This window comes from Dinoponera quadriceps, unplaced genomic scaffold (assembly GCF_001313825.1).
Source record: "Dinoponera quadriceps isolate SergipeBrazil2010 unplaced genomic scaffold, ASM131382v1 scaffold1308, whole genome shotgun sequence".
Taxonomy (NCBI): domain Eukaryota; kingdom Metazoa; phylum Arthropoda; class Insecta; order Hymenoptera; family Formicidae; genus Dinoponera; species Dinoponera quadriceps.
In genome coordinates this window covers 1,166,793-1,194,338 of record NW_014555613.1, presented here as the reverse complement: position 1 = coordinate 1,194,338, position 27,546 = coordinate 1,166,793, and the positions used below count along the sequence as shown (strand labels likewise).

At 44.1% G+C, this 27,546-nt stretch overlaps 2 protein-coding genes across 2 annotated transcripts in view; one reads left to right on the top strand and one right to left on the bottom strand.

Annotated features, from left to right (window-relative positions):
* LOC106744814 overlaps positions 1-15,327 on the top strand; it is a 206,166-nt gene extending 190,839 nt beyond the window's left edge. The window contains exons 7-12 of the mRNA XM_014619855.1: positions 424-594; positions 7,045-7,227; positions 7,313-7,553; positions 8,067-8,332; positions 8,994-9,368; positions 11,239-15,327. Of these exons, the coding sequence (XP_014475341.1) occupies positions 424-594; positions 7,045-7,227; positions 7,313-7,553; positions 8,067-8,332; positions 8,994-9,368; positions 11,239-11,325 (1,323 nt within the window). The 3' untranslated portion in view covers positions 11,326-15,327. The remainder of the gene's footprint in view (positions 1-423; positions 595-7,044; positions 7,228-7,312; positions 7,554-8,066; positions 8,333-8,993; positions 9,369-11,238) is intronic.
* LOC106744815 (glutamate receptor ionotropic, kainate 2-like) overlaps positions 14,809-27,546 on the bottom strand; it is a 151,212-nt gene continuing 138,474 nt past the window's right edge. Inside the window, exons 13-19 of the mRNA XM_014619856.1 lie at positions 26,642-26,899; positions 25,572-25,769; positions 24,680-24,905; positions 24,065-24,229; positions 23,385-23,485; positions 22,139-22,432; positions 14,809-20,669 (exon numbers count right to left, since the gene is read on the bottom strand). Coding sequence (XP_014475342.1) covers positions 20,580-20,669; positions 22,139-22,432; positions 23,385-23,485; positions 24,065-24,229; positions 24,680-24,905; positions 25,572-25,769; positions 26,642-26,899 — 1,332 coding nt within the window. The 3' untranslated portion in view covers positions 14,809-20,579. The remainder of the gene's footprint in view (positions 20,670-22,138; positions 22,433-23,384; positions 23,486-24,064; positions 24,230-24,679; positions 24,906-25,571; positions 25,770-26,641; positions 26,900-27,546) is intronic.

Below are 27,546 nucleotides of genomic sequence, written 5' to 3'. Positions count from 1 at the left end.
TACCATATGAATAACTAATGCGAAAACAATCTTCCTACGCACTCGGTAATCGCAATACGACGCACCTTGCGATGTCCGAGAGCCAAGAACATTTTTAACGTTTTGAGAAGTAGCGTAATAATTCACGTCGAGGACATATTCTCTAAAAATTTAAATCTGCTTTCTCATTGAAAGGGTACTTTTTTTAACAAATTCAATCATCTGTCACTTCTTAAAAATTTCCAACTCTAATTAGTTTAGAGAAATAGATCGACAAAATTATTGTACAGCGGGATTTGTACCGAGACCCTTGAATCTTAGTAGATCTTATTATACTGAAGCGTTTTGATGCAAATTTTACAAAACAACAACATTGGCAATAAATATTTATAATATGACGCGTTTTTCCTTTTCGCTTACGGCGATGTGTTTTGATTGTTATAGACGCATATGCTGTTGATGGATGCTTTCCTCCAGAATAACAGACTGGATCATGTCTCAAGGGTAATGTCCTCGCATCCAACGTATCTGGATCATTTCCTTCGGACGCAGCATTTCATCCTCAGGGGTGACGGACCACTTCCTTATGACTACAGGCATCTCATTGCCATTATGGTGAGTACCTGTTCTCGTTCTTATCCCCTACGAAGAGCTACGTAAGCTACATGCACTGCATTTTTCCCCCCTATCGATTATCCGTTCTATTAAATAGCCGTTATTAAAAATTTTATTTTATTTCGGCTCGGAAAGTCCATTTCAAATGTTATATTTGGAACCTTTCTGTGTGTGAAAGTAATTTTTTTGGAGGTGTTCCTTTTCCGTAAAAATCTCCAGTTTGACCGAATCTTGTGCGATGAACGTGGAAAATGGTTGCTCGTTAAGTTTGTCCGCTCGTTAAGTTTGTCTGCAACCACGATATCCTCCTCTCTTCTCTGAAGTTCCTTGATGATCCTCGATGAGCGGTAACGGGTCACCGAGTCGGAGGTTATCGCGAACCGAGTAAATACAACGCGCCGCGCGTTTTGCTCTAAAGGAATCGTTGTGCGCGGACGTGTAAAAAAATTAAACACTGACCGCTCCTTTACGATCTTCACCATCCGGCGATCGTTTACGAACATGTGGCCATTTGCGTAACATCCAGCTATTTTAGTATCAACACGCGCCGTTTGTTATGTGAAATTATGTAATTTTATCACTCGCACACACGTAAACGCGCTCGTTCGAGAATCGTTTTGAAAGCAGCATGCTCTCCATAATTACATAGCTTCACGCTGTTATAATTAAGACATGAATTTTAGAACTATCTTAGCGGCGAAATAAAGACGATTTTATCTTTCATTCAGATAGTCCTTTCAGTTTCGGCCGGCAATGTATTTCTTAAATAATGAAAAAAGCTTGATCCAATTGCGTAAGTGTTTGGTGAAATATAAATAATACATAGGCGAATGTCCGGTCTAACAATCGAAGGCCTGCGGCGCAAGAATAATGTTTACCAATAGATGACTCATTTGCTGTTTAATATTCACTGGACATATAAAGTTGTGCGAAAGACCGTTTAGATAATGTAGGGAAAACAGGTAAAGCATTGAAATTTGCTGATTTTGAAGCAATTCTCAAATTCGAATTTTAACTATGAAAATACACGTTCTTTAACCCTGCTGTTTGGGTCTGTTTGACCCGGAATCATGTTTACTTTGTGAATGAGTGCTCTGGCATTTCATAACTTTGTTTCATAGCTTAGTTTCAAATTGATGTTCTTGAGCTATAAAATAGTCATGAAATGCCAGAACGTTCGCTCAAATTACGTAAAATCACATGAAAGTGTAACAGGGAAAGAAAAATTATTTCGGATCAAATAGACTCAAATAGAACAGCAGAGTTAAAGCGCATTCGTAGAATCGCGTAACAATCTGTCGGTCAAGCGAAAACGCGTCAAGAGAATTTCTCGTTAAGGCTTCGAGATATTTAAGACGAACGTTCCAGCCCCTTTCGTGTTACGTGATACTTGTAAGAGAAAAATTTGCTTGTTTTCCTTACGACCGAAGCTTTCAATAGAATTCGAGAACGAATTCTATTAAATATCCTCCTCTTTAACTTATTCTCTTTCCTCGCTGAATTAAGTTCTTCTTGTCGAAGAACTCGTTTCTCCATTACAACTCCACTTTTTCTCCAGAAGCGAGTTCGAATTAGTCGATGCATAATTCGCGATTGAATACATTTCCGTGGATGTCTATAAAGTGTAAAGCTGGCAAAAAGTCCGATGTTGTTAGACTCTCGATATAAGCGGGAGCAGGTATGCAGATTCTGCAAACTGGTTTAACTTTGAATTGTCGAGTTAACGCCTGCTTGACGGGCATTCGCGGCCGCAATTGACTTTATTTATTGCGAAATCTCTCGGAGCCAGGTCTACGATCGTAAAACTTACGGGATGCAATATTGAGGCTACAGCTTCCGCATTTGAAGGATACGCATCCGCGATCGGTCGTTGTCGTGAGCCGATCGTTCGAGCCGTCGCGAATTCGATCGGAACGATTCGCATTAAAGCTTCTCTCGAAAGCTTTTCTCGTTTAAATAATTGCATTTTCAACGCCTACGAGTAAAAACTGTTCATATATTGTTTAAATATTTAAATACTATAATAGCTATATTTACAAATATCAGGGAATACTTTCTGGATCATTTCGATCAAGTCGCGATAGTAATCATTTACTGAACTATCTTCGTCATGTTAACTAATCGTTTTTTCTCAAACTGTCGTTGGTATTTATCAATAGAAAGTACGACAGTTTAGCGACGGGCCAGACACATCCATCGTGAAACGAAGATTCGAATCACTCTTCGAATCCATCACTCGAGAAAGCGGCGAATCTAATTTTCGCGAACCTTCCGCGCATTCCTTCCGCAATCTCGCCGTGAGATCTTCCTCGGGAAGGAGTTATCTGGTTTGATAACTTGTGAGACAGGCTGGTAGGCCGGTGGTAGGCCGTGATAGACGAAATACACGTCACGCATGATCGATCAAGAAACACTTTATCTCGAGAGGGGCGAGGTGCAGGAAAGAACGAAGTAAATTCTTAGTCGGTACACACGGATCGGCGCGATAAAATGATAAGGTGTATGAAAAACAGCTTTTCTGCCGATAAAGATTTCCGCTCGTTGCGTGTGCTGATTTTTTCGGGGCCCGAGATCGTCTTCTCGCGTCGGAAATGATACTGCAAGAGTCGGCTGCTGCGTGGCGCGACGTTTTCTCAACGATCGTAATGAAATCATGAAAAATTCCTACGCGAGATCATATCTATCCTTTGAGATGTCACTTAAATAAAAAGAAAATGTAAATAGAAGCATAATGATATGTGAAGGAAGAATATATGAGACCACGTACGAATATTACAGTGCTATTTAAATATTAATATGTCTGTGGGAGGATAATACTTGAAGGTACAATATACGTTCAGAATATGGCTGGATCAGATCCTAATTGAGAGGCAGTCTCTTTTTTTTCGCAACACTCAGTATAAATTTAAAATAAAAAATTCCGGGTTGGGTTAATCAGGGGAAATTATATTCAAAATAATAGGAATGAAAAGAAAATTTACGCCCGATGCGTAAAGATTCTCCGCATGACCAGATCGGATAATATTTCGTTAGATTATTCGTTAATAGACGTTATTACACGTTCATATGCTATATCCTCCCACAGACATATTAATATTTAAATAGCACTACAACATCCGTGCTTCGGCTCCTCATGGCTCCATATACTCCGTCTTCATCATTTTTCAGAGCAGTCATACTTAATAATGACGTGTTTTGCAACTCATGGCTTATCTTCTTCTACCGTCAGAGTTTACGCATCGTTAATCATGTCCGAATCAGATGTCAGGCATCACGCGTGCGAGGCAGCACACGAAAGCAAATACACCGACCTGCCTTCGAAAATAAGTGTCGTGTGCTATCGCGAACCTCCCTTGGTCTCAAATTCACAGTTGCTAACTGATACAGGTGTTAGGTTTGCCGGTTATTTTGCCGCTTGTTATCGAAATGGCCGTAAATAAGGTCGAGCAACTGTGTGCGCCGCATGTTCCGCGTCAGCTTTCCACGAAAGAAAGATGCACGAACGAGAAAATGATGAGAAAGGCAAGCGGCCAAGTCAGGTGAAGGCCGACATAACTTAACGATGAATTTGAGCGTTATCGGGGCAACGTTATCGTTACACAATCGCGTGATTCCGTAGCGTTTACGAGTACCGAAGGTACCCAAGTAGTCACTCCTTGTTATCCGGAAAAATGGAATGTCCCTTTTTTGTCCTACCGATATGTCACTAATTACATTTGGAATGAGATTGATAACGCCGCATGCACACAAGCGTTTTCTTTACGTGGCAAATCTTTCTCGCACCGTCATACCGTTTTCCCGTCGCCGCGATAATGTATCTTTTTGGTACTCTATCGTCTTCCCAATTCGTGCGCTTTAATCTTGACCGATGAGATACCAAAGTCGGCATCGCCGTCGGCTGCGTTTAAAGAGATTCGTTCGCTAAACAAGCTATATTTCCAATATGGATTAAGGGGGCCTTTCATAAATTTGCTATTTATCAAAAATCACGTTTCTATACATTTATTTCTAAGCAGCGGCGGAGATGCTAGTTTTGTATTGATCCAGCGCCTTCATTTTTAATTGCGACTTCCTCCTGAACTACTTGAGCGCAAAAATCGAGAATGGAGCGCATAATTAGCAAACATAAGAAAAGGGCATTTACCTTTCCTGTATGTGATATTTCAATATTTCGCGGTGAAGCTGCTAGCTCAGCAGACACCCCAAAATCGAGAAATTTCAATCATCTATCGCGAATTGTCCCGTGGAATCATTCGTGGTCTAATAAATGCGTGAGACTGTTGATATCCTTAGAACATATCACTTCCAACTCGTGGTTCTCTTGAAAAGATGCTATATTTCTCAGCAACGAAGATGTATTTGTGGACTCTTATCGCGCTTATCGCGACTCTTGAATCGATCGATTGACAGTTCTCATGGTAAACACGGCACTTTGTTTGCGCACTTCATCTCTCTTCCCCCCCCCCTCCCCCTCTCGTTCCCTTTCTTTTCTTTATCTTTCTTTTCTTCTCTTTCTTTTCCGTTTCATCTCGCATTTTCCGCTCTCCTTCGCCGCGTCTCCTCACCGTGATATTACCATCCCGTGTTACGATGATCGATCGATCTTGTCAGAATCTCGCTGCATCCGCCCATACGAAATTCCCGGTTGGTGAAATGACGAGTCAGGGGTGCTAAACTGACGCATTTCATGCTCGCGGGCTTTGCAAAGTTGCTCACGCGGAAATAAATAGATTACCAGTGAGCTCGCGTCAGGCAATTTAACCCTCGCTCACCGAAAAAAGGAGGAAAGTAAAAAAAAAAAAAGAGAGAGAGAAAACGTCGTTCGATTTGGCCGTTGCGAATAGCGTATAGAAAAATACGTGTGGTAGTATCGCGCCGTTAAAATATCAAATTTTCAAAAGCGAGTCGTTCCATTTGTGTAGAAAAAAAAACTACCGCCGCGGTTAAATTTTGCACTGTACGTGTTACAATTTCTCCCTCTCGATCCTTTTACATTTACTAGACATGCATTATGAATATTTCTACGGTATTAAATCGGTTTAGCAACTCCTGATATGCAGCATCGCGATATTATATCGTGAGTCGATTCGAGGCCGAATTAATAAGTTAAATATCTGGTCCGCACCACTTTGGAAAATCGTATTATTTCTCGACGAGAATTTCTAACTTTTTCTCGAGTTTCATGCATTATTCCATCGTTATAAATGCGAGTTTATCAATCTTTGTACACATATGACGAGATTAACTTTCCATACCGTGAAGACTATCTATTTATCATTTATTGTAAAAGTGGCTGAAAAAATCGTCAATCGTTTTAGTTGTGTAAATGATATTTCCAACCAATATGTAGAATTTCAAAGGAATTCTTAAGAAAATGGTTTGACGGGCGCCGTCAACTGTCTTAACTAAACGTCGCTGATGGACGTTGAAGCCTCCCTGGATCCGCCGTGTTATTTGACGCGTGCTCGAAAATCGTGCTGCGCGCGATAACGGCGCGATATTGCCGGCCGCGACCTCGCGCAATTTTGCGCCCCGATGCGTCATCACGTTACCGTCAATTCGCCTCTCTCGTCGGTCGAAATTTGTTATTGAAAAACGCGCGGCACGCGGCCACGGGGTCCTCAAAATCGAGCCAATAACCCGACGCTCGTCCTCGAAAATTTGTGGAACGGGAAATCTACCGTTTATCGGCGCGCGATTGTGCGTGGTATCGGCACACACGTGCACACTCGCGCGTCTGCTGCGGCAATAATGCATGCGACGGCGGCAGTATTCAAATAGAAATTCCTCGCGGGGCAAAATTGCTTTCGGTCGATTCGCGCGCCCGCTCGTTTTATTCGCACTTATTTCCCTATGGGTAGTATCTTATCGGCGGGCATTATCTGCAAGCTAATTCTGCGGACCTGTATATCTGCCTCATGATGTACTGCCTGAGGTTAACGCGATAATCAAGATTACGAGGCTCGGCCGTCGAAGCATAACGACCTCTATAAATTAGTTGATTTATCGACGGAGAGCGCGGCGTATGCATTGATTAGTCCGTAACATAATATTTCGCCGCTCCGTATTAAAAGTACATAAAACCGCGCGTGTTACATATAGAACATCTCTAGCCGCACGATTATCTTTCGAGATATCCGAACTCTCGTTCCTTTGATTCACGGCTTAAATCGTGCCTTATTAATCGACCGATGGGTCAGTCGCGTTTAGAATCACAAATCTTCCTCGATAATCCGCCGTAGGGGCTCGTTTCTTCGAAAATTTCGGACAGTCGCATATCTTCCCGACGGTAATAACTTTGGAACGCATGAGAGGCGGCGTGGAACGCACGAGAAGCGAAGAATTACACTGAAAATGATAAAAACGGCCCCCGAGGAGAGGGTACCGTAGGGATAAGACGGTGCGATTTTGCCGGAACGGGTTTGAAGATTTATCTTCGTGTGGTTTCAGGCCGCGGGTAGGCACCAGTGTAGCTACCTTATAAACCTGCAGAAGGGAGAGTTCCTGCTGCAGGGCGGTGACCCCTCGTGGCTTCAAGGCCTGAGATCGATTCCAGGGAAGCTGCAAGATCTCTATGAGATCAATAAGATCCTAGCTCACAGACCGTGGCTTCTGACCAAGGCGCACATAGAGGTAAGCGCTGCCGATCTGCACGATCACTCGCGAATAACGCTAACGATGATTCTCAATTGTATCTCTCTGTGTGTGCCCCTCCCAGAAACTGACTAAGGGCGACGATAATTGGACCATAGCCGAGGTTGTCCACGCGATAGTCCTGTTAGCGCACTTCCATTCTTTGTCATCTTTCGTGTTTTCCTGCGGGATCAACGAGGAATTGGACAATGTGACCGGCCATCACTACAAGGACAACAGTCAGGACAATAGTAGTAAGGTGCCACCAGCCAAAGATAAACTCTCCAGCACTCCTAAGAAGATCCCCAATAATGACGGCAAGACTGGTACGTACGTTAAGCGATCCTATTGTTTTAGCCTTAGCGTAATCACCATCGAAATCAGCGTCTTATTGCGTTCATTACTGTGTCTCAATTTTTTCGTCTTTGCGCGATATATACCGAAGGAAAAAATATCTAAAAAGTAAAGAAATATTTATTCGATGGGTACTAAATAATATATTTGCTTCAAATTCTTTTATTTAGACGTAAGGCAAACGAATCGCTTTCGGAAAAAGCTACCCATTTAAGAAAACGTATATTTTCTCAATATAACAATATGTATATCAGCATAGGTAAATATATATTATTAGTACCCATTGCACGCTTCTTTCTTATTCTCTTCTTTTCATTCATATAAATGAGGTCACCCCGTTAATTAATAAGTAAAGAAATAAATAATGCTAATTAAATTCCTCGCATATATGCGCTTGCGTTTCCTCTTTGCGCTCGTTTACGATCGCAAATCCGCCGAAAGAACCGAACCCGTGCGGTAATATCGCGTTATTTTGATCCGCGCAGAAAATATACCGTCGCCGCCATCATCGCCGAGCATAGTCGGCGAGCAGGAGGTCGGGGTGGAGACTCTGATGGAACGTATGAAGCGGCTCTCGGAAAAGTCCGAGTCCTATCAGATCACGCAAGAGGAGCTCTCGAAGAGATTCGAGACTGTCGAGACGCAATCAGCCGAGCTGGCGGCGGCGCCGCAGAGAAGTAGCTCGGTCCTCGACTCGGATATCGGTCTTTTCATCGAGGACCCCACTTTCATCTACCAGGATTTCGCCAAGGTGAGTTCCTTCGCGCGCCGCGTGTACATATATCCAGGTATATGTGTGGTGATCAAACACCACACCTCCCATCATCATCGGGCGCTGAGCTCGCTATGATAAAACAGACGGTCGCAGAGAGAGAGAGACTGCCATTGCGACGTCTCTTGATTAGTCCATTTAACGTCGACAACGTAACGAGCCGCGATTCGTAGCTCGACTCGACGCGCATCGCGACGGTGGTTCGCGTTATTTTCGCGCGCGTGTAATGGATTAGAGCCGAAAGGATATTCCAAGGTAGCCCGTATAGCATCATCCATGAATATTTAAGCCGGCTCGTTTCGCCCGCAACAACGATGATGACTACGACGACGTTGTCGTCGCTCGCGTAACTATGAATATTTACAACAAGCGACAGCATTGTACGTTGTTGTGACTTGAAGTAGCTACGAAGGCGAGGCGCACCGCGATTACGCGCCTGCCGTTAATGCACGGGATAATAAAAGCACCGGGACTGATAACGCGAGTGGTTGAACACCGTTATCTCCTTGTTCTTCTTAAACATAATTTTACCGTCTGCCGTCGCGCGATCGCTACTCGAGATTATTCGTTTCTCAACGCCGTCGCGCTTTCCCTCACGGATCCCCCGCTCAAGCAAGGTTCTTCTTCTCTCGTCCTTTAGCGCGGTCAGCTGAACGACATACCGACCTTCCGCGTCCAGGACTGCTCCTGGGACGATCACGGCTACTCCTTGGTGAACCGTCTCTACAACGACGTCGGCAATCTGCTCGATGACAAGTTCAAGACCGCGTACAATCTCACGTACTACACGATGGGCACGCACAACAAGGTCGACACGTCGCGCTTCAGACGGGCGATCTGGAACTACATACAGTGCATGTTCGGCATAAGGCACGACGATTACGATTACAATGAGGTCAATCAATTGCTCGAACGAAGCCTGAAGACCTTCATCAAGAGCGCCGTTTGCTATCCGGAGCGCGTCACCAAGAGAGACTACGACCGCGTTATGAGGGAGTTCAAACACAGTGAAAAGGTACGCAGATACGACGGCTTGGAATATAATTCGTTTACCCCGGTCGAAACGCGCCCCTGTTATCGCAGCGATTGATTCTACCCTCCGAGTGTAGCAGCGCATCTATTTGAAAAACAAATGGCAGCGCGCGGCCGCTTTGAATATCGAAATGAGCGGGCGACGTCGATATCGTAAACGAGTTTAAAAGTTAAATATGCTAATTAGACGGAATGTTTGTCACGGTTGGAAATAGCCGCTCCTACCCATTTCCCGCGACAGAAAATTAAGATTAGCCCGCGCGAGTTAGACTTTGCATTCGAAATTAGCTGTTTAATTCCGTCGCCGATAAGAACGGGTGGAGATTGTTTCGCCACAGTAGGCGTAACTTCGAAACGACTAAGTTCGAAGTAAACCGAGTAACAAAATTGAAACAACTCGGGGGGTAGCCAGAGTTAGTTTCATATATTCTTTGAACTTATGCAATATGATTATGAAACGTTATATACGATTAAACAACGTATGTCGAACTAACATGTGCTACTTGGAAATTGCCGGGACGGTAAAGAAAGAGCACTCAAACCGACGTATTATTTTGTTTCTGGGTTCTTAAGCTTAAAGCTAAAGTTGAAAGGATAAAATTTGTGCGCATGGTTGCAAACGAAATTCTTCTCGGTTAAAATGTATGACAGTTTTGTGATAATTATTACATATTTCCTTGCAAATGACTATTCTTTTAAGATATCCAAGAGTTGACGCTTCCGGACGTTAAGCCACAAAACCGACATACTCATGATGTATCTATAGGGAATTGTCAAAAATATAAAATAAGAGCACTGAAATTATATATTATTTTGTACATTTGTTAGATGTCGCGTATTATTGTAATCTTACATATTTTTTAAAACTTCAATAATTTTATGATGTTGCTCCTTTATTATGTGGAAAGAAAGAGATCTCTTGATTTCTTTCCGATCATCTGAAACAAACAAACAAACAAGAAAAACAAGGGAAAACTAGTCGCCGGTATTTCAACTGTATTTTGAGAAATGATACTTCACAGCAAAGTTCAGGTATGTCGGTTGAATGGCCAGTAAACTCAGGTATCTCTAATCTAACATTAATTTTTTTTTACGTGACAAAAGATAGAGATCGGCACAAGGTCCAAAGTTCAAAACTTGCACTATAAAATAGCATTATCAAGTCAATTACTTAATCGTTCATTTGTCGCTTTAACTTTTACAAGAAGAAAGCTCAACGAAACTTCAGCAGTCAAACGACGCTAATAACACAACCGAACGCGCTTGCAAACAGAAATTGCCACTTCGTCCCAAACTACTGTGTACATCAAACGAAGTTTACATATTGTCCGACAAGGTTTAGTACTTTACACACTGAAATGCATCTATACTATAAGAGGCAGCACTGAGCCTGGAAAAATGTAGCCGACGGAGAAAGGCAAGTTTAAGGCTTCCTGCGACTCTTCGTCGTCAGTCAAGTTGAAAAGTGTGTGCGACCATCGTTAAACGGATTCTCCCGGACAACCGAGACATATGATTTCACTTTTTAGTCTTACCGGTACCTTCATGTTTGTGCGCACATGTCGGGATCTTTAGAAAGAGACAGGTAGCCTTAAACATCTATCTGTTTCCCGTTTTCCGTTCCTAGGCGTTATAAGGCGGTGCTTCTTCCAGTATACCTTCATTTCAGTGACCTTACAGAGCTGAGAAACATGGTCATGTCGGTTTATCACACCTATGTTGGTTTCGGTGCTTTGCCACTGAGTACGAGAAAGTCTATCCTCGCTCTACGGCTGCGGAACGGGAAGACAAGCTTGTCAAGCGATCAGACGAGTCGAACGAACCGCTAAATCCCGTGTTCTTCTGTTTTCTAGGTCCACGTGTGCCTGATGATCCTGGAGGCTCGCATGCAAGCGGAACTGCTATATGCTCTTCGTGCCGTAATGCGGTATATGACGTAAAGCGGAGTCCAGCGTCACCCCTTCGCCTGTCTGCTGTCTATCAGTCAGTTTGTCGATTTGTTTCCCCGCGCGAATAGGCGCGATGTTTTCGCGGGGTCATGCACACGGCACGGAAAGAACGAGCGAGCGAGCACTATATCATCGAGAGTCTCATACGAAACATACATGCACGCGACTTCGGGAGAAAGAGAGAAAGAGAGTTGGATGGATAGATAGATAGAGAGAGAGAGAGAGAGAGAGAGAGAGACGACGGGACGAATGGGGTCCGCTGCTCGGCGTGTGCGGCGCCATCGTAAGGCCGTCGCTTCATGGTTCGATTGGTGGTGCCGCCGGCAATGGACAGCAATCGCGGCTCTTCAGCGAGCGCTGAAAAGGCGATAACGAAGAAGCGAAGAAAAGGAGGGAGTAAAGAAGCAAGAACAAGAACGTTCGACGTAGATTGTGAGGGAGCGGCCGGTGGATCGCGCTGTTGTTTGATCACTTGTTTCGGCTGCGCTTTCGGCGCGATTCTTCGTCCAGCCGCTCGTCCGCGTTCATCTAACGGCGATTTCACCTTTTATTCTTGGCGCGAACGCGTCGATCGCGCAGCTCCCAGTTCCGTCGATTCGTGGAAAACATAATCCGTAATGAGCGAGAGTGTTTTTCTGTGTGTGTCGGGAGCCGATTGGAAAAATGAAATGTAAGGAGGAGTAGAAGAGAGAGAGAGAGAGAGAGAGAGAGAGAGAGAGAGAGAGATGTATTGAACAGATAGGAAGACGGGGATGACAAGGAGGGAGAGATTTATAATTCGTTTTGTACATAGACACTTGTATTTTTCTACGTTCGACATCGTAGCAGACTGTTATTTGTGCGTATCGTTTATGTTTCAGATCTGTTAAAGTTTGCTCTCGCCTGTTAGAAGCTTTCGCGGTCGCGCTTGTAACGTTACAACACACACGTACGCATACACACACCTACACGCATACACATCCATCCACACACCGTTCGCGTTTACGTTTCGATCTTCCGTGCGTTCCGCAGGTGTGTCCGCGCACCTTCGTCGCTTGTCGCAGGTGTTGCACGCGCGTGCGCACACGCCGGGCGAGACTGAAGTGCGCGTATCTCCGTGCGACCATTACATTTCTCCTTTCTGTCGGATGTATCTTGTCGAGGGATGGAAAGAAAAAAATTAATCGTTAAGCTTAAATTAAGAGATCGGTTGACGCTGAATCCCGCGATTGCACGCGGGGGATTTCACCGTCGTGGTTTTTTTCATCCGGACTCGCCTCGGCGTTTCGCGCTCTCGAGTTCCCGTTTCCGTATCGCGCACGGAATCACCGGTACGTCGGTATTCGGTGCGACCAAGTGCGTCGACGAACGGCGAGAGGGAGGGAGGGAGGGAGGAAGAACCGAGGGAGAACCGAGGAATTGTCATCTTTCGCGCTGTGTCCGGCACACGTACACACACATATTGTGCGCGTTTTATCTCTCATTTTCGACGACTCTCGTAACGGTGAAAAGCTAACACTGAATCGTACCTAACTTTTCGTCATACGCGTGCGTCGAGCGAGCCTTAGACCTCTAGGACGATCCGCGGCTGCGTACGGCAGTGGACGGAAAGCGACTTGCACTGCGAGTGTCGCGTCGAGCTGTGCACGAGAAGCGAATCCGGCTGCTGTCTTAGCGGGATGAAAACGTCAGAGGGAGAAAGTCGTTCCGCTCGCCCTGTGCGACGAGAAGAAGGGAGATTGAGAGAGAATAGATGCGGATCGCCCGAGTGGTGCGCGCGACCAAACATCGTCGTGAGAATTGCGACCGGCCGATCAGCCGGTGAACACCAATCTCTCGATGCGCGATTCTTCGCGCGCGGGCGCTCATCAACGAATTTCCATGCCTTTGGCGTAGCGTTAAAACACTGGAGGGATGAAGGATAGAGAGAGAGAGAGAGAGAGCTTAAGTAGATCGCGAGGGGCGCGACGCACGACTGACGAGGCCCCGTCTCTTCCTCGGCAATTGACGGCCGTCAATAGCGGGGACGCCGCTTACGGTGTCGAAGTGCGCGCGCGACGAGGACGGAGAGGCTGTTTAAACAAATCAAATTCTTATATAGATCGTTAAGGTTACACACACGAAGAACGTGGCACAAACTATTACACGCGAATTATACGTGTTCTGTGATCGCATACATCTATATATATATGTATAACACACACTTACACATAAAGCGGATATATATATATGTATATATATAGATACATATATACGCATATTTACGATTAACTCGGCGAAAGAGAGGTAGAGAGAGAGNGGGGGGGGGGGGGAGTGTGTGCACGTGACGTTGCGCGCGCGTGCGCGCGCGCGCGAGTACGCGCCTAACCGGAAGATTGACGATTCTACGTGTAGAGTTTGTAATTACGGTGTCTCTTTATTATGTAACCGTGCGTGGGGCGTGCATGTGCGGTACGCGTGCGTGCGTGCGAGCGAGCGAGCGAATGATCGACTCGTTCGCATCTCGTGTGATCTCGGCGAGGAGAATCGAATGCTCTGGAACGCGAATTCGTTCTCTCTCACGGACGGTTTCTCGATCTCAATTCAGACAACGATCGACGACGAATGGCGCGCGCCGCTTGCTTCCGCACTATTCGAAACTCCGCCGAGGAATCGGGGAAAACAGGGATAGAAATTCCGGCGAATCGTCGATAATACGAGTCTCGGCGGCGAAATTATCGCAATGGATAAATCGTTCTTGCGAAATGTCAGAGAATTCCGACGTGTGCGGTCGATTTCGACTTTTTCACGGGAGGTAACTCGTCGCGACCACGCTCGTCCCGATCCTCGATCGTCCTCTATCTAGTCTATCGGGAAGCGCGACAAGCAGAATAATGCAGCCCCCCAGCCGTTCCCCGGTCGCGGACGCGCTCTCCCCGCAACACCGGGGGAGACTCCGTTCCGCGACGCCGCGAAGTCGCGTTCCAGAGTGCCGGTTCGGACACAAACACACGTGCCACGCGTATGCACGCACGGGTCGTCCGAACGATGCTGAACCAATGGATAAGCAGTAAACAGCGAGACCCCTTCGACCAACAGCGGCGCGTTTTTCTTTCCTTAGATGATGTCTCTACATATCACTCCGAGAGTTTAAATAGAAACGCGTCTCGCTTATCTCGTCTCGCCGGAGGAGCCGAGAGTCGGCGGAACCAACAATCTGGCGATCGAACTTTTTCTCTCTTTGCTTTGTGCGCATCGTGTCTCGCCGCTTTTGTCGAGCGGCGACAGCGGGCTGAGCGGGTGTGATGGAGGGAGGGAGGGAGGGGCGATTGCGATCCGACGTGGCGAACGTCCGCAGTTCGTCGCGCGAACGACAGTATTTTCAGTTTCCTTATCTTTTCTTCTTTTTTTTTAATTATTTCCTTTTTCGGTTTCTACTGTTTTCTTTGTTCTCGAATACTCTCTTTCTCTCTGTTTTCCCCATCATCCGTCTCTTTTCGTTTGTCTTCTTTTTTACCCCTCTCTCTCTCTCTCTCTCTCTTTTTTTTTCTTTCTTATACGTACCTCCTTTGTCTTTCGTTTTCTTGAGATGTATCGTCGGCTGAGCACATTTCTCTCGCTGATTTTCCTATCCACGACGGAGACAGCGATCGCCATCGACGACGTGATGCCCGGCTGGCGAATCGTCGCCTTGGCAGTGTCTTTCTTTGCTTTCTTGTACAGTTATTCGTGAATCGCAAGTCGAACAGCGCGTCGGCGCCGCCGTCGAGTCGCGCCAACGGCGAGCAAGCGCGGACGAAAACGCGATATCGATCATGGGATCTTACGGTAGATTATTTCTAATTAGATTCTCGGCCGGTGCGCGCATGTTCGCGATGCGAGAGAGCTCACAGGTATACGAAGTTGAAACCAAAGACATGTACGAGACAACGACGTTGCGATCGCTCGAACTCCTGTTTTTCCTTTTTTCTTTTTCTTAATCACTGCACATATGTCGACGCATAAATTATTTCGAACGAGACACATTTACCGGATCAGAACAAACGGCATCCACAATACTCGACTCCGCAGTAATCGCGAACGCCCGATACGCTCCGGGACATTCTCACGTGTGTGTTTTTTTCGTTTTAGTCGCTTTACGCTCGGATTTTCGCGCGACCCAATTTCGCTTCACGCGTTGTAGCTTTTAATTATTTGCGGCGTTCATTATGATTTTATCCCGACTACAAAATCCTCTTTTATTCTGTCCCGAGGAAGCGTTGATGTAGATCTCGATGCGTGCCTATCCACCGGCGCACTGTGCGATCGCGGCTAGATGATGAAATTAATTCGTTAATTACCATTGATGATCCGCGTGTTTAGCGTGATTCCGCAGCACGTGGGAACGTGTTTTCGTCGAGAATCGTGTCGACGCATCGAGACCTATCTCAACTTGCCAGATTTTAATGGAATTACTGATACACGTACATAAACCTGCGTACTCATACATCTGTCGTCTAAAAAAAAAATTCAGTTTTATAAAAATAAATTCGATTTTACATGGAATTTTACCAATTTAAAACTTCAAACTAACGACACGCGAATTCTCGGACTTCGCGATCCAATTACCCCTTCATTTATCTCTCTTGTCTCTTCATTTTTATTTCCCTAAAATCTCCTTTTCTGTTTCTTACTTTCGCCTCTCGTCCTCCCCGTTTCTCGTGTACATTTCCTGCTCTTTATTTATTCTGTATCACGTGTATTCCACTCGTTATCTATTTTATCTATTTTATTATGCTTCTCTTACAAATACCATTATTTTGACTAATCTCTACTATGTTCTATCATATTTTATTCAATCTCTTCGTTCCCCGCCATTTTGTTTTTATCATCATTCGCATTGTTTGCTTTATGATCGGCGAAATCAACTTCGCGACAAATTAATCGACGCCAGTCAGTGATGCGATCCAACCGGAAGCGATAACAGTGGTGTTTACGGTAACCGTGCGCAGATTGATCTCATAATATAGTAATCGAGAGAGGGAGAGAGAGAGAGAGAGAGAGAGAAATGGCAAGAGAAAAGAGGAATATACGCGCGAGGCTCGTAGAGAGAAAGAGAATCGTCGTTGTAACGAGAGGAGGACGCTGTGATAACGATTACACAGAGCGTCCTGCTCCACATCATTTTTTTTTATTGTTCTCGTTTTCCTTTTTTTATTTTATATAAACGGAATCCTCGTTGAAGCTGTGCGCAAATGTCGCTGCGGCGAGTCACACTGGGCCGAATCATATTTTCGCGATAATCCTAAGCGGATAGAGAGGCGCGGCGGGAGAATGAGGAGAAGAAGAGAGACTAGGTTGACGAGAGGAAAGAGAGAGACAGAGAGAGAGAGAGTGCGGAAGAGATTGAGATTTTTACGTAGTTACGATTGTAAGTCGTGCGATGCGTACTAGACGAATGCTTCTCCGGGGGGAAAATCCGCGGCGCGATCGGACACCGAGGAGCAGGAACGGAGCCTCCGATTCCTCTAAATGGGAAAAAATTAGTATCAACTCAAGATTCATATTCTTACAAGCAAGTATGTATAATCTTGTATGAGGATAAAATTTAAATGGAGAGACTGAAGAAACATGCTTATACGAAGAAATACCATACATAGTTCCACTACAAATATCATTGTTATTCAAGAATAATTTTTACGAATTGAGAGGAAAAAGCATTATTTGCAGAGTATAACCGATACAATTTTTAATTTGAAATTATCGTTTCTTTTTATCTAATACTTTCCTCTTTTAATTTATGAAAATTATTAATGAATAAAAAGAATATGATATTTTTAGTAAAACTATATATATATATATATATATACATACACATAATTTTGCCATGTTTTATCGTCATATAAAATTAAATATTTTCGTTTATCCATGAGAGTATGAGACTTGAATTGATACTAATTTTATTCCCATGCGGCGAAACTCGAAATCACGCCGCGAGTGACAGCCCATGCGAGATGCTACGAACATACATCCGAGTATAAGACGGAGACTTTCGCGACTTTCTTCTGGCATCTTTCACATGCGTATCGCTCGAGCAGCTACTTTATCACAGAAGACAAGCGGAAGGAATTCCTCTCAAGGCGCCCTGTGTCCGATCGTGTCGCGCTTTTACCCACTGCTCTGTTTCTCTCTTGAACACATGAGGCAAGGCGCGTCGGGATTTCGGGTCGATTCGACGCCTCGGTAAAGCGTATAGTGAGAATCCTGGAGGTGGATGAGCGATGGGAACAGAGAGGAGAAGATTGGGTGGCGGAGAGAGAGAGGATGTAAGAAGGTGCACGCGCGCGGCGGAGTGAAGCATTTAAAAAAAAAACACAAGAAAAAACACAAAAAAAATATATGTATATAGACGTTGTGAATCGGCTCTAAGTTCGTTGTGTAACCGTCTTCGAGGGGGGCTTGCCAGCTCCCCCGAAACGGTGGGAGAGAGGGAGGGAGGAGGTGAGGGCGAGAGGAGGAGAGATTGGGAGTACATGGGGCCGTGCACAGCCGAGAGTCCACCTCCGAAAGTCACAAAAGCATATTAAAATAGTACATGCCACCGTGTCGAGAATGATTGTGTGATAATTACAAGTGATTTGACCAGGCCACCCCCGCGACTATCGAGTGGATTGCTCTCACGGGTGCGTTTCTTGATCGCACGGTGTACGTGATCACGCGAATCCGGTAGCGCGAGAAGGAAGTGTTGCGTGAACGCTAATTCCGGCGCACTCGAGGCGTTTCCTTATCCCATTCGTCGTCCTGCTTTCGTCAACGTGCGATTAAAGAGACACCCTGTGTGTATATGAATGAAGCCAGCGCAGTCGCTCTCGCTCGAATGCTCGGTACGGACGATACGACGTGTCCTGTGTTCGGAGTTGTCGGTTTCACCGACGACGACGACGAGAAAGTCCTCGTCGAGAGGACACATCTCGGGGAATTCCTCGCTCGCGTAGCTCGCCGTGACATCCCGGTCATGTTGATTCGATTAAGCGTCGCGGTCGTAGCCTAATCTTATCATGGACCGGTCGCGAGTACGCTCGGCCTCTCTTCTCTTCGAGGCCCGTCCGGGAATACCGTGGAACTTTTCGCGGTTCCCCCGGTCATTCGCGCGTCCCCCGACGACAGCTGGACCCATCCTGTTCGCGTATCGTCGTGCGTCGTGTACGCGAGGATTCGAGCGACCGAGCGATCGCCGCCGTATGCGCGGGGGGTTGTATATGTGATGTGATTTCTTTTATATCATAACGAATAATGAACACTAAGAAATATTATAGTTTCATATAAGTGATATGTTATTTGTCATTTATTTTATCCCTTAATAAATGATGTTATATAAAAAAGGCAACCGAGCGTCGTACCTGTTTTTTGCGACCCACCCGATCTAAGCTTGCGTGAGTCGTCCGGAAAATGTATTTCTTAAATTTCTTGTTGTTCTGTTGTGTATCGTTCGTTGCGTCTTTCATGATTGTTCCGCTTGTGTGTGCTTATAATAGTAGATAAACTTTTGCTATAAATTAATTTTCTGTAATTTCATAAAAGAGACGATTTACCGAATGAGATGTTTCCTTGCCTCGGGAAGGAGGAAATATTTCGCCTCGGTGAGTTTTTTTTTTTGTACATTGCACATTTTCTCATAGATCGCACCTCACAGTCTACCGGGCTATTTCGGATCTCTTAATTTGAATCGTATCCACATAGAGGTGTGCGAATATATTATTAAAGATTCGATTCGACCACGTAGATGCTAGATTCGCACATCTCTAGTCTCAGCAGTCCGAATAGGTGCGGAGCAAGAAGACAACGATACGTCCGTTCTCTCATCTTACATTTATTCGCCGTCTATCAGCATATACAACACACACGTTACATAACACCAAACGTCTAAGTTGTACTCGGTTAGCGCTAACGATTACTCACTCGTCCACTTTTGCATAAAATACTCCCGTTGCGATCATCCGTTTCTCTCTCTTTGTTTCTTCCGCGGCGATATTTACAGAACACCTCGCGAGTACCTTGGTTATTACACTTTATGCGCTGCATCCCGGTTGTCTCTCGTGGTAAGAGAACGCGTTTATTATTATTAACAGGGCGTGTTCGAACGTCATTCTGTGCATAGATCGAACGTCGGATCTCGTGCGAGAGTAGCGTGAACGTGCTCAACGGCGGATGCCATCGTTGATCACCATCGTGGATATAAACGGATGGCTGCGTCTCTGGACGTAGGACGGAAGGTTTTTTCATCGTCTATCCCTAGGTTCAGCGTACTACTCTCTCTTAAGTGATATCTCTTGAGTGATCTTAACGATATCGTATCAATCGAAGTATGATTAAACGTCTTTAGCGTCACAGACCGCTAACTCGCGGCGATCGTTTCGCAATAACGCAAGATCCGATTTCGAAGCGAGACCCGTTTACGCTAGAAATAAAATTTTCAGAAGCAAGATCGATTTACCGAGAAAATTCCTACGTGTTGTCTCGAGAGAGGGGAGCATGGGAAAAAGAGATGTACTATTTCTCCTTTCCGTTTTGTACATCGTGAATTTTCTCGTGAATTTTACAACCCTTTACAGAACCGTCGGTCTCGACGTATGCTAAAAATCGCTCAAGCGAAAATATTACAACGATTATTTGTAATACGCCGAAGTTCCCCGGGGGACAGCGTAGACCCTTCGAATATCCGAACCGGTTAAACTGAATATCGATCTCGATCACACACGGTGCCTAAGGAAATTTCCCCCGGAACTTGACTACATTTCGTTGCAATTCGTTAATTAAAAATTTTTCGCGTCCCTTCCGGGTAGCCTCGTGTTACGTTACCCCAATGTACACGAAAATTTCGCGGATAAAGCGATGAACACTATCGATCTCGCGTCGGAATAATTACAATGCCCTGCGGGCTGACGAACAGTACGAAATTCGCGAATGACAGAGGCCACTTCGGAGTCGTTTTACCGTTTCATCGATTACGCCGTTTCATCGCGTCAATTTCGACGAATTTGTCAAATGTGCGGAAAAGCGGCGCACGTTCGATATATAAATGAGTTTAAGCTCTCTTCGTGATTGTAAAATGTCGACAACGCTTCCGCGATATTGTGCAAAAATGCGTCGGGATCTAAAAGTGAACGCTCTCGTGCTTCTTGACGGATGATTCGACACGGGGGTCGACGTTTGCCGCTTCTCACGATGCCTGATACGCTTTTTGTACTTGTTCCTGGGTTATGACTAGTGTCGCTGTTGATTCGTCTCGACGAAGACGTCTCACAGCTCTAATTGCCGTTGTAATCGTGCGGCGGTGCGTGATGATGCAGGTGGATGTGTGGAGGCAGTTCGACTACGGGTACGGCCAGGCTGCTTCTCTGCAACGCGATGGGTAAATAACAGTTACAAACGACGTTAATTACGTCGCGGAGCCCGAAAATAGTGCGTGCCATTTTCGGAAATTCAACCTCTATCCCGAATAATACCGTCATTATACACGACCATTCACGTCATAATATCTCAACATTTTAATTGCTTCATCGGATATTAATTATTTAATTATTATTCACTTCAGTCGTTTTGAACATAACATTTGTGATATGGAGTTCTAACATCAAAATATCTCTCTTTCAATGCTTTTGATATTTATGGGTTCCTTAAAATTGTAAATTGTGTTTTCTTTTTTAATTTTTTTTTCAATTTTTCTGCGAATTTTTTCAGTTTTTTTTTTCGTAGAAAGATGGAAAAAAGACTGATTTATTTCAATTTTTCCGCGGGTTTTTTCGGTTTCTTTCGCAGGAAAATGGAAAAATACGGGATTTTTCCGAACTTTTAATACTATAAAAAACGATAACAATAATTTTTATTTACGGAGAACATTTCTTAGAATATACTAATCGATTAATTGCTGAAGTACCGAGTCGAAAAATGCTGTTAACGAAATTCAATCAAGTCCCGTTAATACTTTAATCGCGCGCCGGTAAAACCTTCATCTTGCGGCATCGAATTATTCATTAGAGAAAGAATGGAGGGGTAGTGTATATATAAATTTCGCGTCGCTCTGTCCTGCTGGGGAATAAATCCGCTCACTGGACACGTTAATTAAAGAACATTTCAATGCAATTATGAATTTAATGAATGCGGGAGAGTAAAAGGGGCCGGTGAGTATAAAATATAATTGAATAACGATATAGAGCGCGGAATCGACTTCTCTCCGGATAACGATTACGATGTAATACGATATAAAGTCGGTTTCGGATAAATGAAACTAAGTTTCGCATTGCATGATGAATTTTCGCGGGAAGCGCGTAAAAAGTGCTTTTCAAATAATTTCGAAAATTCGCGGGAAACATTCGGCAAAACATTTTAATATCATAACCAAATTTGTAAGTACAGTTTTTCTCATCTCCAGATTAACTCGCAATTTGCCCAGACATAATAATCGAATATTGTGCGTAATCAGCTAAGACGGGCATTAGGACAATTTATTGTTGTCCTAACAAATTCATAAGATTCCGGATGTTGTCGTTTAACATTTATATGTACATGAAAGAAAGATATTAATTTCCACGCTTGTTCTTAATAAATCGAACGTTTAACGTTTAAATATAGAAATATGGCGTTTCGATGAAATTTCCATCAGGGGAAAGTCGATTTCGAATTTGTCGATGCACTTGTAAATAAAGTTCGCAGCCTTTCAGTAATATTGAAATATTTTCCACATTATATACACGGCGCAAAGAATTCTAAGTGAAATTCCGTTCCGCGCCTTGCGCGAGTTATATAATAGATCGACCAGAGCGGACCAGTGCGATCGATAGTCGAGGAACAATTCGAAAATCGTTACCTGTGACCTCATCCCGTTTATGGGAGTGGCAGTGGGATTATCCGGCGGATAGCCGATCACGTGCGTGCATTTGTCGCAGGTGCGTCGACGTCGTCGAGACGACGCGTGGCAGCGTAAAGCACGACACAGCTCGCGTGCCATCTCCGAGCAGAGCGACTCTTGCTGTTGACTCGCTTGTTGCTGCTGCTGATGCAACTGCTGACATTGTTGTTGTTGCTGTTGCTGCTGTTGCTGCACGGTCTGAGAAATTCCCTGCAGAGAGCCGGTGAGAGGCGTCGAAATCGGAGGCCTTGGCTGCATCAGTGGCAGCGGATAACGACGATTTATTCGCGCGTGTTGCTTGTTTGACACTTGGAGCTTTATTATGATGCATTGCGGTGTACAAGGCGTCTTAGAGCCGGCTGAAGCGAAATGTAGCGTTATTCTACGTGAAATTTGAATTTTCAAATTTCGATTCTCTCTCTTGACGAAGTCTCGAGACTTGAATTATTTTGGGGCCGTCATACAACACGTTTCGAGTTTCTCACTGACGCCAAATTGATTTCACTTCTCCGCCGACTTTAGAACGCTCTGACACACGAAAACGATCGGGGACATTGCGCAACAGGTATTATTTAAAACCAATATTTGAGGAAACGCGCGGGTTTATGCGGGTTTATGAGACAGGCAAAGGAAACAAAACAGAGAAAAGATTCGTAAAGTTGGTAAGAAATTCTCTTGATGGCGGAACGGACCTTTCTTTGCAACCGGGCTTGGGATGCTTGCAGTTGAGCGGCATGCTTCAATGGACGATGAGTTCATGCTGATGCGGCGAAATCCATGACGTCGCGATGAAACAAAGAGAACGTCATGCAATGTTTACGTCTACGATCATGCGTGCTTCTCCAATTCGCCGGTTACCGCGATCGATAGTCTCTCGGACAGATCGGCTACTTTTGGAAATCGGAAATGTAATTTCCGTTCTTCATTATGATATACGACATCTGTTGTGTGTGATTTGTAAGTCATCTCCGAGAGAAGAAAAAAGATCAGAAATAAATCGATTTTCGCAATGACAGATTGAATGTTATATTTAGGAAGATTTATTTAATTATTTAATTTAACAGATTAATTTTTATACTTTGGAAAATCGCCTCTGTCGAGAGTTCGAATCGCGATATCGGCGAGTAGAAATCGTGCAGCTTGAACGTGCCGACAATTTAATGAAATGTGCTCCGATGTTAGTTTTTGCGGTCGATGAACTCACCCGTTCCGCCGGCGCATTTCTCCTTGAGTTGTAGCAGAACTCGAAAATCGCTATGAGCACGGCGAATGCCAAGCCGCAGAGTAAGACCACAAAGACTCCTCCTAACAAGGAACGCGAAGCACGGTGATTATCGAGCTGTTAATAGGAAACTCCGAGACAGCGATGCGAATATCTCGATTCGTGTAAGTGATGAAAAAATAAGTGTTTAGATTTACGAAGGAATTATGTCTGCGGAACATATCACGCGCGCAACTTTTTGCATGTATTTTATTTCTATTTTCTATTATTAAACAATATCTATTATTAAATTTCTATGATTAAAGTAAAATAAAGGAAAATAATATTTTACTTCGTCGAAGCTTATTTTACTTAGTAAAATAAAGAAAATTTTCGTACGTGCAATTTCGCAATAATTAGCCAGTTAACAGTACTGAGAGCTCCGCATATTTTTACTTCGATACACACTTTGTTTTGGAGAAACTGTCGAACGATGAACCTCGTAAAAAAAGAAAAGATAAGGAATAAAAGAACACAGGGGTTGTTTTCACAAGAATAATAAGATAACGAAGACAATAAAACGTGTCTACGGCTATAACGAGGCATTCGTAAGTTACGACTTTAGGACGGAGCTTATGGCGCATATAATTTAGACCACGCGCTATTCTGGGGGAAGCGTTCACCTATGTTGTCGACGCCCAGAGCGTTGGCTTTACTCTCCTTTCCCTTTTCCGTTTTCATGCAAGTATCCCCGGGACTCTTCCACCATTTGTCATACAGCATCTGAATTTCGCCTTTCTCTTGCAGCTCCAGGATCGCAAGAGATATCTTATCCCGCCATGGGGAGCCTGCGGAATTTTTACGGAATCATACACCACTTTTGAGAGCGCGTATACATATCGATTTACAATTTCATTGTAAACAGGATCGATTTCTTTCATTCCATGTACCGTTGGAATTGCGTCTCATTCAAATGGAAAATGCACAAACATCAGGGGTGTAAGCGAAGCTGTTTAAATTTCCTCTCAATATGGATATTTGATATGATAAGCCTGGAAATTGTAACGGGAGGAAGGCAAAGAGATATTTTCACAGATACCGTTCGAATTACAACTCATGGCAGAAAAAAAATGTCACTATTGCCTGATTTAAATAATATCGCGGTTTATCTTGGAGGAGGATCGCGCAAAAGGGGATCACGGTATGAATACGCGGTTATAAATTCCGACGAACGTAACGAAACGCGTAGATTGAAGTTCGGGACAGAAGGAAATACTGATTAAGATCGTTAAGCTCACCCATAGGTGTGGCGATTCCGTATCCCTTGGTGTCCAAGAGCCCGCCGATTTGCGTGAGGTTGCAATCTCTCTGAACGATATAATCCAGCATGGTTGACTCCATGAGAAAGGCGTAGTCGCCCTGAAGAACCCGTTGGATGCCTTCTTCGTAAGTCGGGACGAACACAGATGGCTTCTTGTTTTCCATAAATCGCCACATCTTCTTGTACGTCTCGATCATCGAGTCCTTCAATCGAGAAATCGACACGTACAGAGGAACAGATTTCATCGCCGTCGTCAACGTCGTCGCCATGATCAGTATCGTCATTGCGACAGGCACATGTAAAACCGACAAATATTATTTTATAATTAACTGCCAGAGAAAGTTTCCGGGAGCGGGAAAGACGGGACGTAGTAAAAAGCCTCAACTTCGTGCGAACCGCAGTGACTATCATAATAATTGCGAGATAATTACTTTCGCATCGATCGCGCGACTGTCTCGCGCAATCCTCGCTTCGTAAGCGCACACTGCAAATTTAACGTTAATTCGTAGGTCATAATCGCAGGGAGTATAATCATAGGCAATATTCCCCGTTGAAAGACAAAAATAGATAGGAAACCATATAACGGTTGGGTGCGTCCCTGGAGATTTACGCCAAAAATCTAGGCCCTACGGAATCCACACGGAATCCTACATGAATTTTCACAAAACCATGTGGACTCCTGCATGAATGTTTGATATTCTATATGGATTCACATGGGTCGGATTTCCGTGGGAATCTATCTGGAAATTTTCAACAGGGTTCGGTATTTCCCCGTGAGATAAGCAAGTTACAATTCTCAAGAGATCTTGCGTCGTCAAGAGTACTTGTTTCCCGTATTCATGTTACGTAGATAATAAAATATTAATCACCCTGAAGAAAGTCATCGTGCTTCCGCTATCGAGGGTTCCGTACGCGATATCCGTTTGGCTGGCGAGATCCTCGGCGTTCTCTATAGGCGTGATCATTCTCTCCACTGTAAGGAAAGCCGCCAGATTTGCGGTGTATGACGAGATGATGATCAAAGTGAAGAACCACCATATGCCACCTACGATACGCGTGCTCGTAGCCTGTAGGACAGATTCCCTTTTGGATTTTATCGATTTTATCTCACCACGCATAACGGAAAGGCGAGAAGTACAAATGCGTGTCCAATTGGTTCGATCGGTTATTGCAAATTTTGCGTTCATTTTTATCAGCTGTCAAACGACTTACAGCGGCTACAAAGTGGAAAAAACATTTCGAAAGTAACTAGTTTGCGGATTTATATTTATTAAGACATTCTTATTTTATTTCTAAGGTTTACTAGTCCCTAATTAAGTCTTTAATTATAATTACGAAACACTATTATATCGTTTTGCAGTGTAGATATCTCGTAACATGGTCTTAAAATTGCAACGACGATAATTTCTTTAATTATTCGTTTTTATAATCCTAACAGAAAATCTATCTCGTTTTTACACGAAAAAGGTAGCAAAAAAATTTTTAATTTATATTGTTCGACATTCTCTGCTGAATTCAACAAATGGACAAACATTAGTCTTTATCGTATGCTAGGAAATAAATATGAAAATATATACCAACGACGTTGCGAAAATTACAATCATAATTATGCAGCATTAATATTTTAAGAACGCGTATACGCATTGCCTCATCGAAATGCGCCTCCAATTGCGCCACAATTCAACCTCGGGTCTGTTCATTTTCACGTAGAAACAGGATAGAACAGCCATTGATAGTTCCAAACGATATCGACTAGCTCGTTCGTGAAAGTAATTGCGACGTTGATTTGAACATAACGCAATTTACGATGTGATTTTCGTCCACGTTTTGGTCGCTAAACGACTTTCCATGCAATTTCGCGCAATATATCATGGATGAGTTTACTAACGTTAATATTTGCAGTATTCGAGCAATGAATTATCGATCGACGAGCGCAAACCTTGGGATTCAAATCGCTGCCCTGCTGCATGAGAGTCCCGATAGTGAACCAGAAGCTGTTCGATAGAGAGAATTGGTTCTCGACGACTTCCTGCCCGGCGTGACACGGATGGGGATTGTTCCACTCGTACGGGCTGAACCGTGCTACGACGAACATCGTCACCGACACCAGAACGTAAGCCGCCAAGACGTACAGCCAGATCTCGATCGCCAGTGGATTCATGAAGGAGAAGAGCCGTGCCGGGTGGCTGGTTGGCACCTGTAAAGGATTTCAGGTAGACGTTTCCTTCATTCGCCGCGGGAAACGCTTTGTGAGGGAGGGGGAAGAAAGAATGTTTAATATTCGACAACAAAAATAGTTCTCGGAAATCTCTCAGGAACTTAGCGAAGTCAATTCTCCTATCGCGGATTAACACAAGTGAAAGCATTTATTTTTACATAACGCAAAACGCGCGCGCACATAAAATTGATTTCACGATATTATCTGACATCGAGATAAAAATCCCTCGTGGTCGTAGTCTTTTAAAAGTTAATTGGCTATTTAGGAAAGAGTTAAAACACTTTAATTACAAGGTATATCGTTGGACATTTGTACGGCAGGTTTGTTTCAATTAGCCGAATGTCTCGTTATTACACGTATAAAAGAGAGGGAGGTTCATCGATGTGGCCTAATTAATCCAACTACGGCCGACTGTACGGCGATATGCATCGCGATGGTGAAAAGAGAAATTTCTAGTATGACTAATTTAATGGGTGTTAATTTGATCTTAATTACCACCGAGTAAATGACGATATTGAAATTGATTAACGCAAACGATGTAGCGATTGAATTTATTCGAGCTGAAATTACAATTCAATATAATTTGCAAGTCAGCTTTTTACGTATCATATGCGTCCGCACTTCAG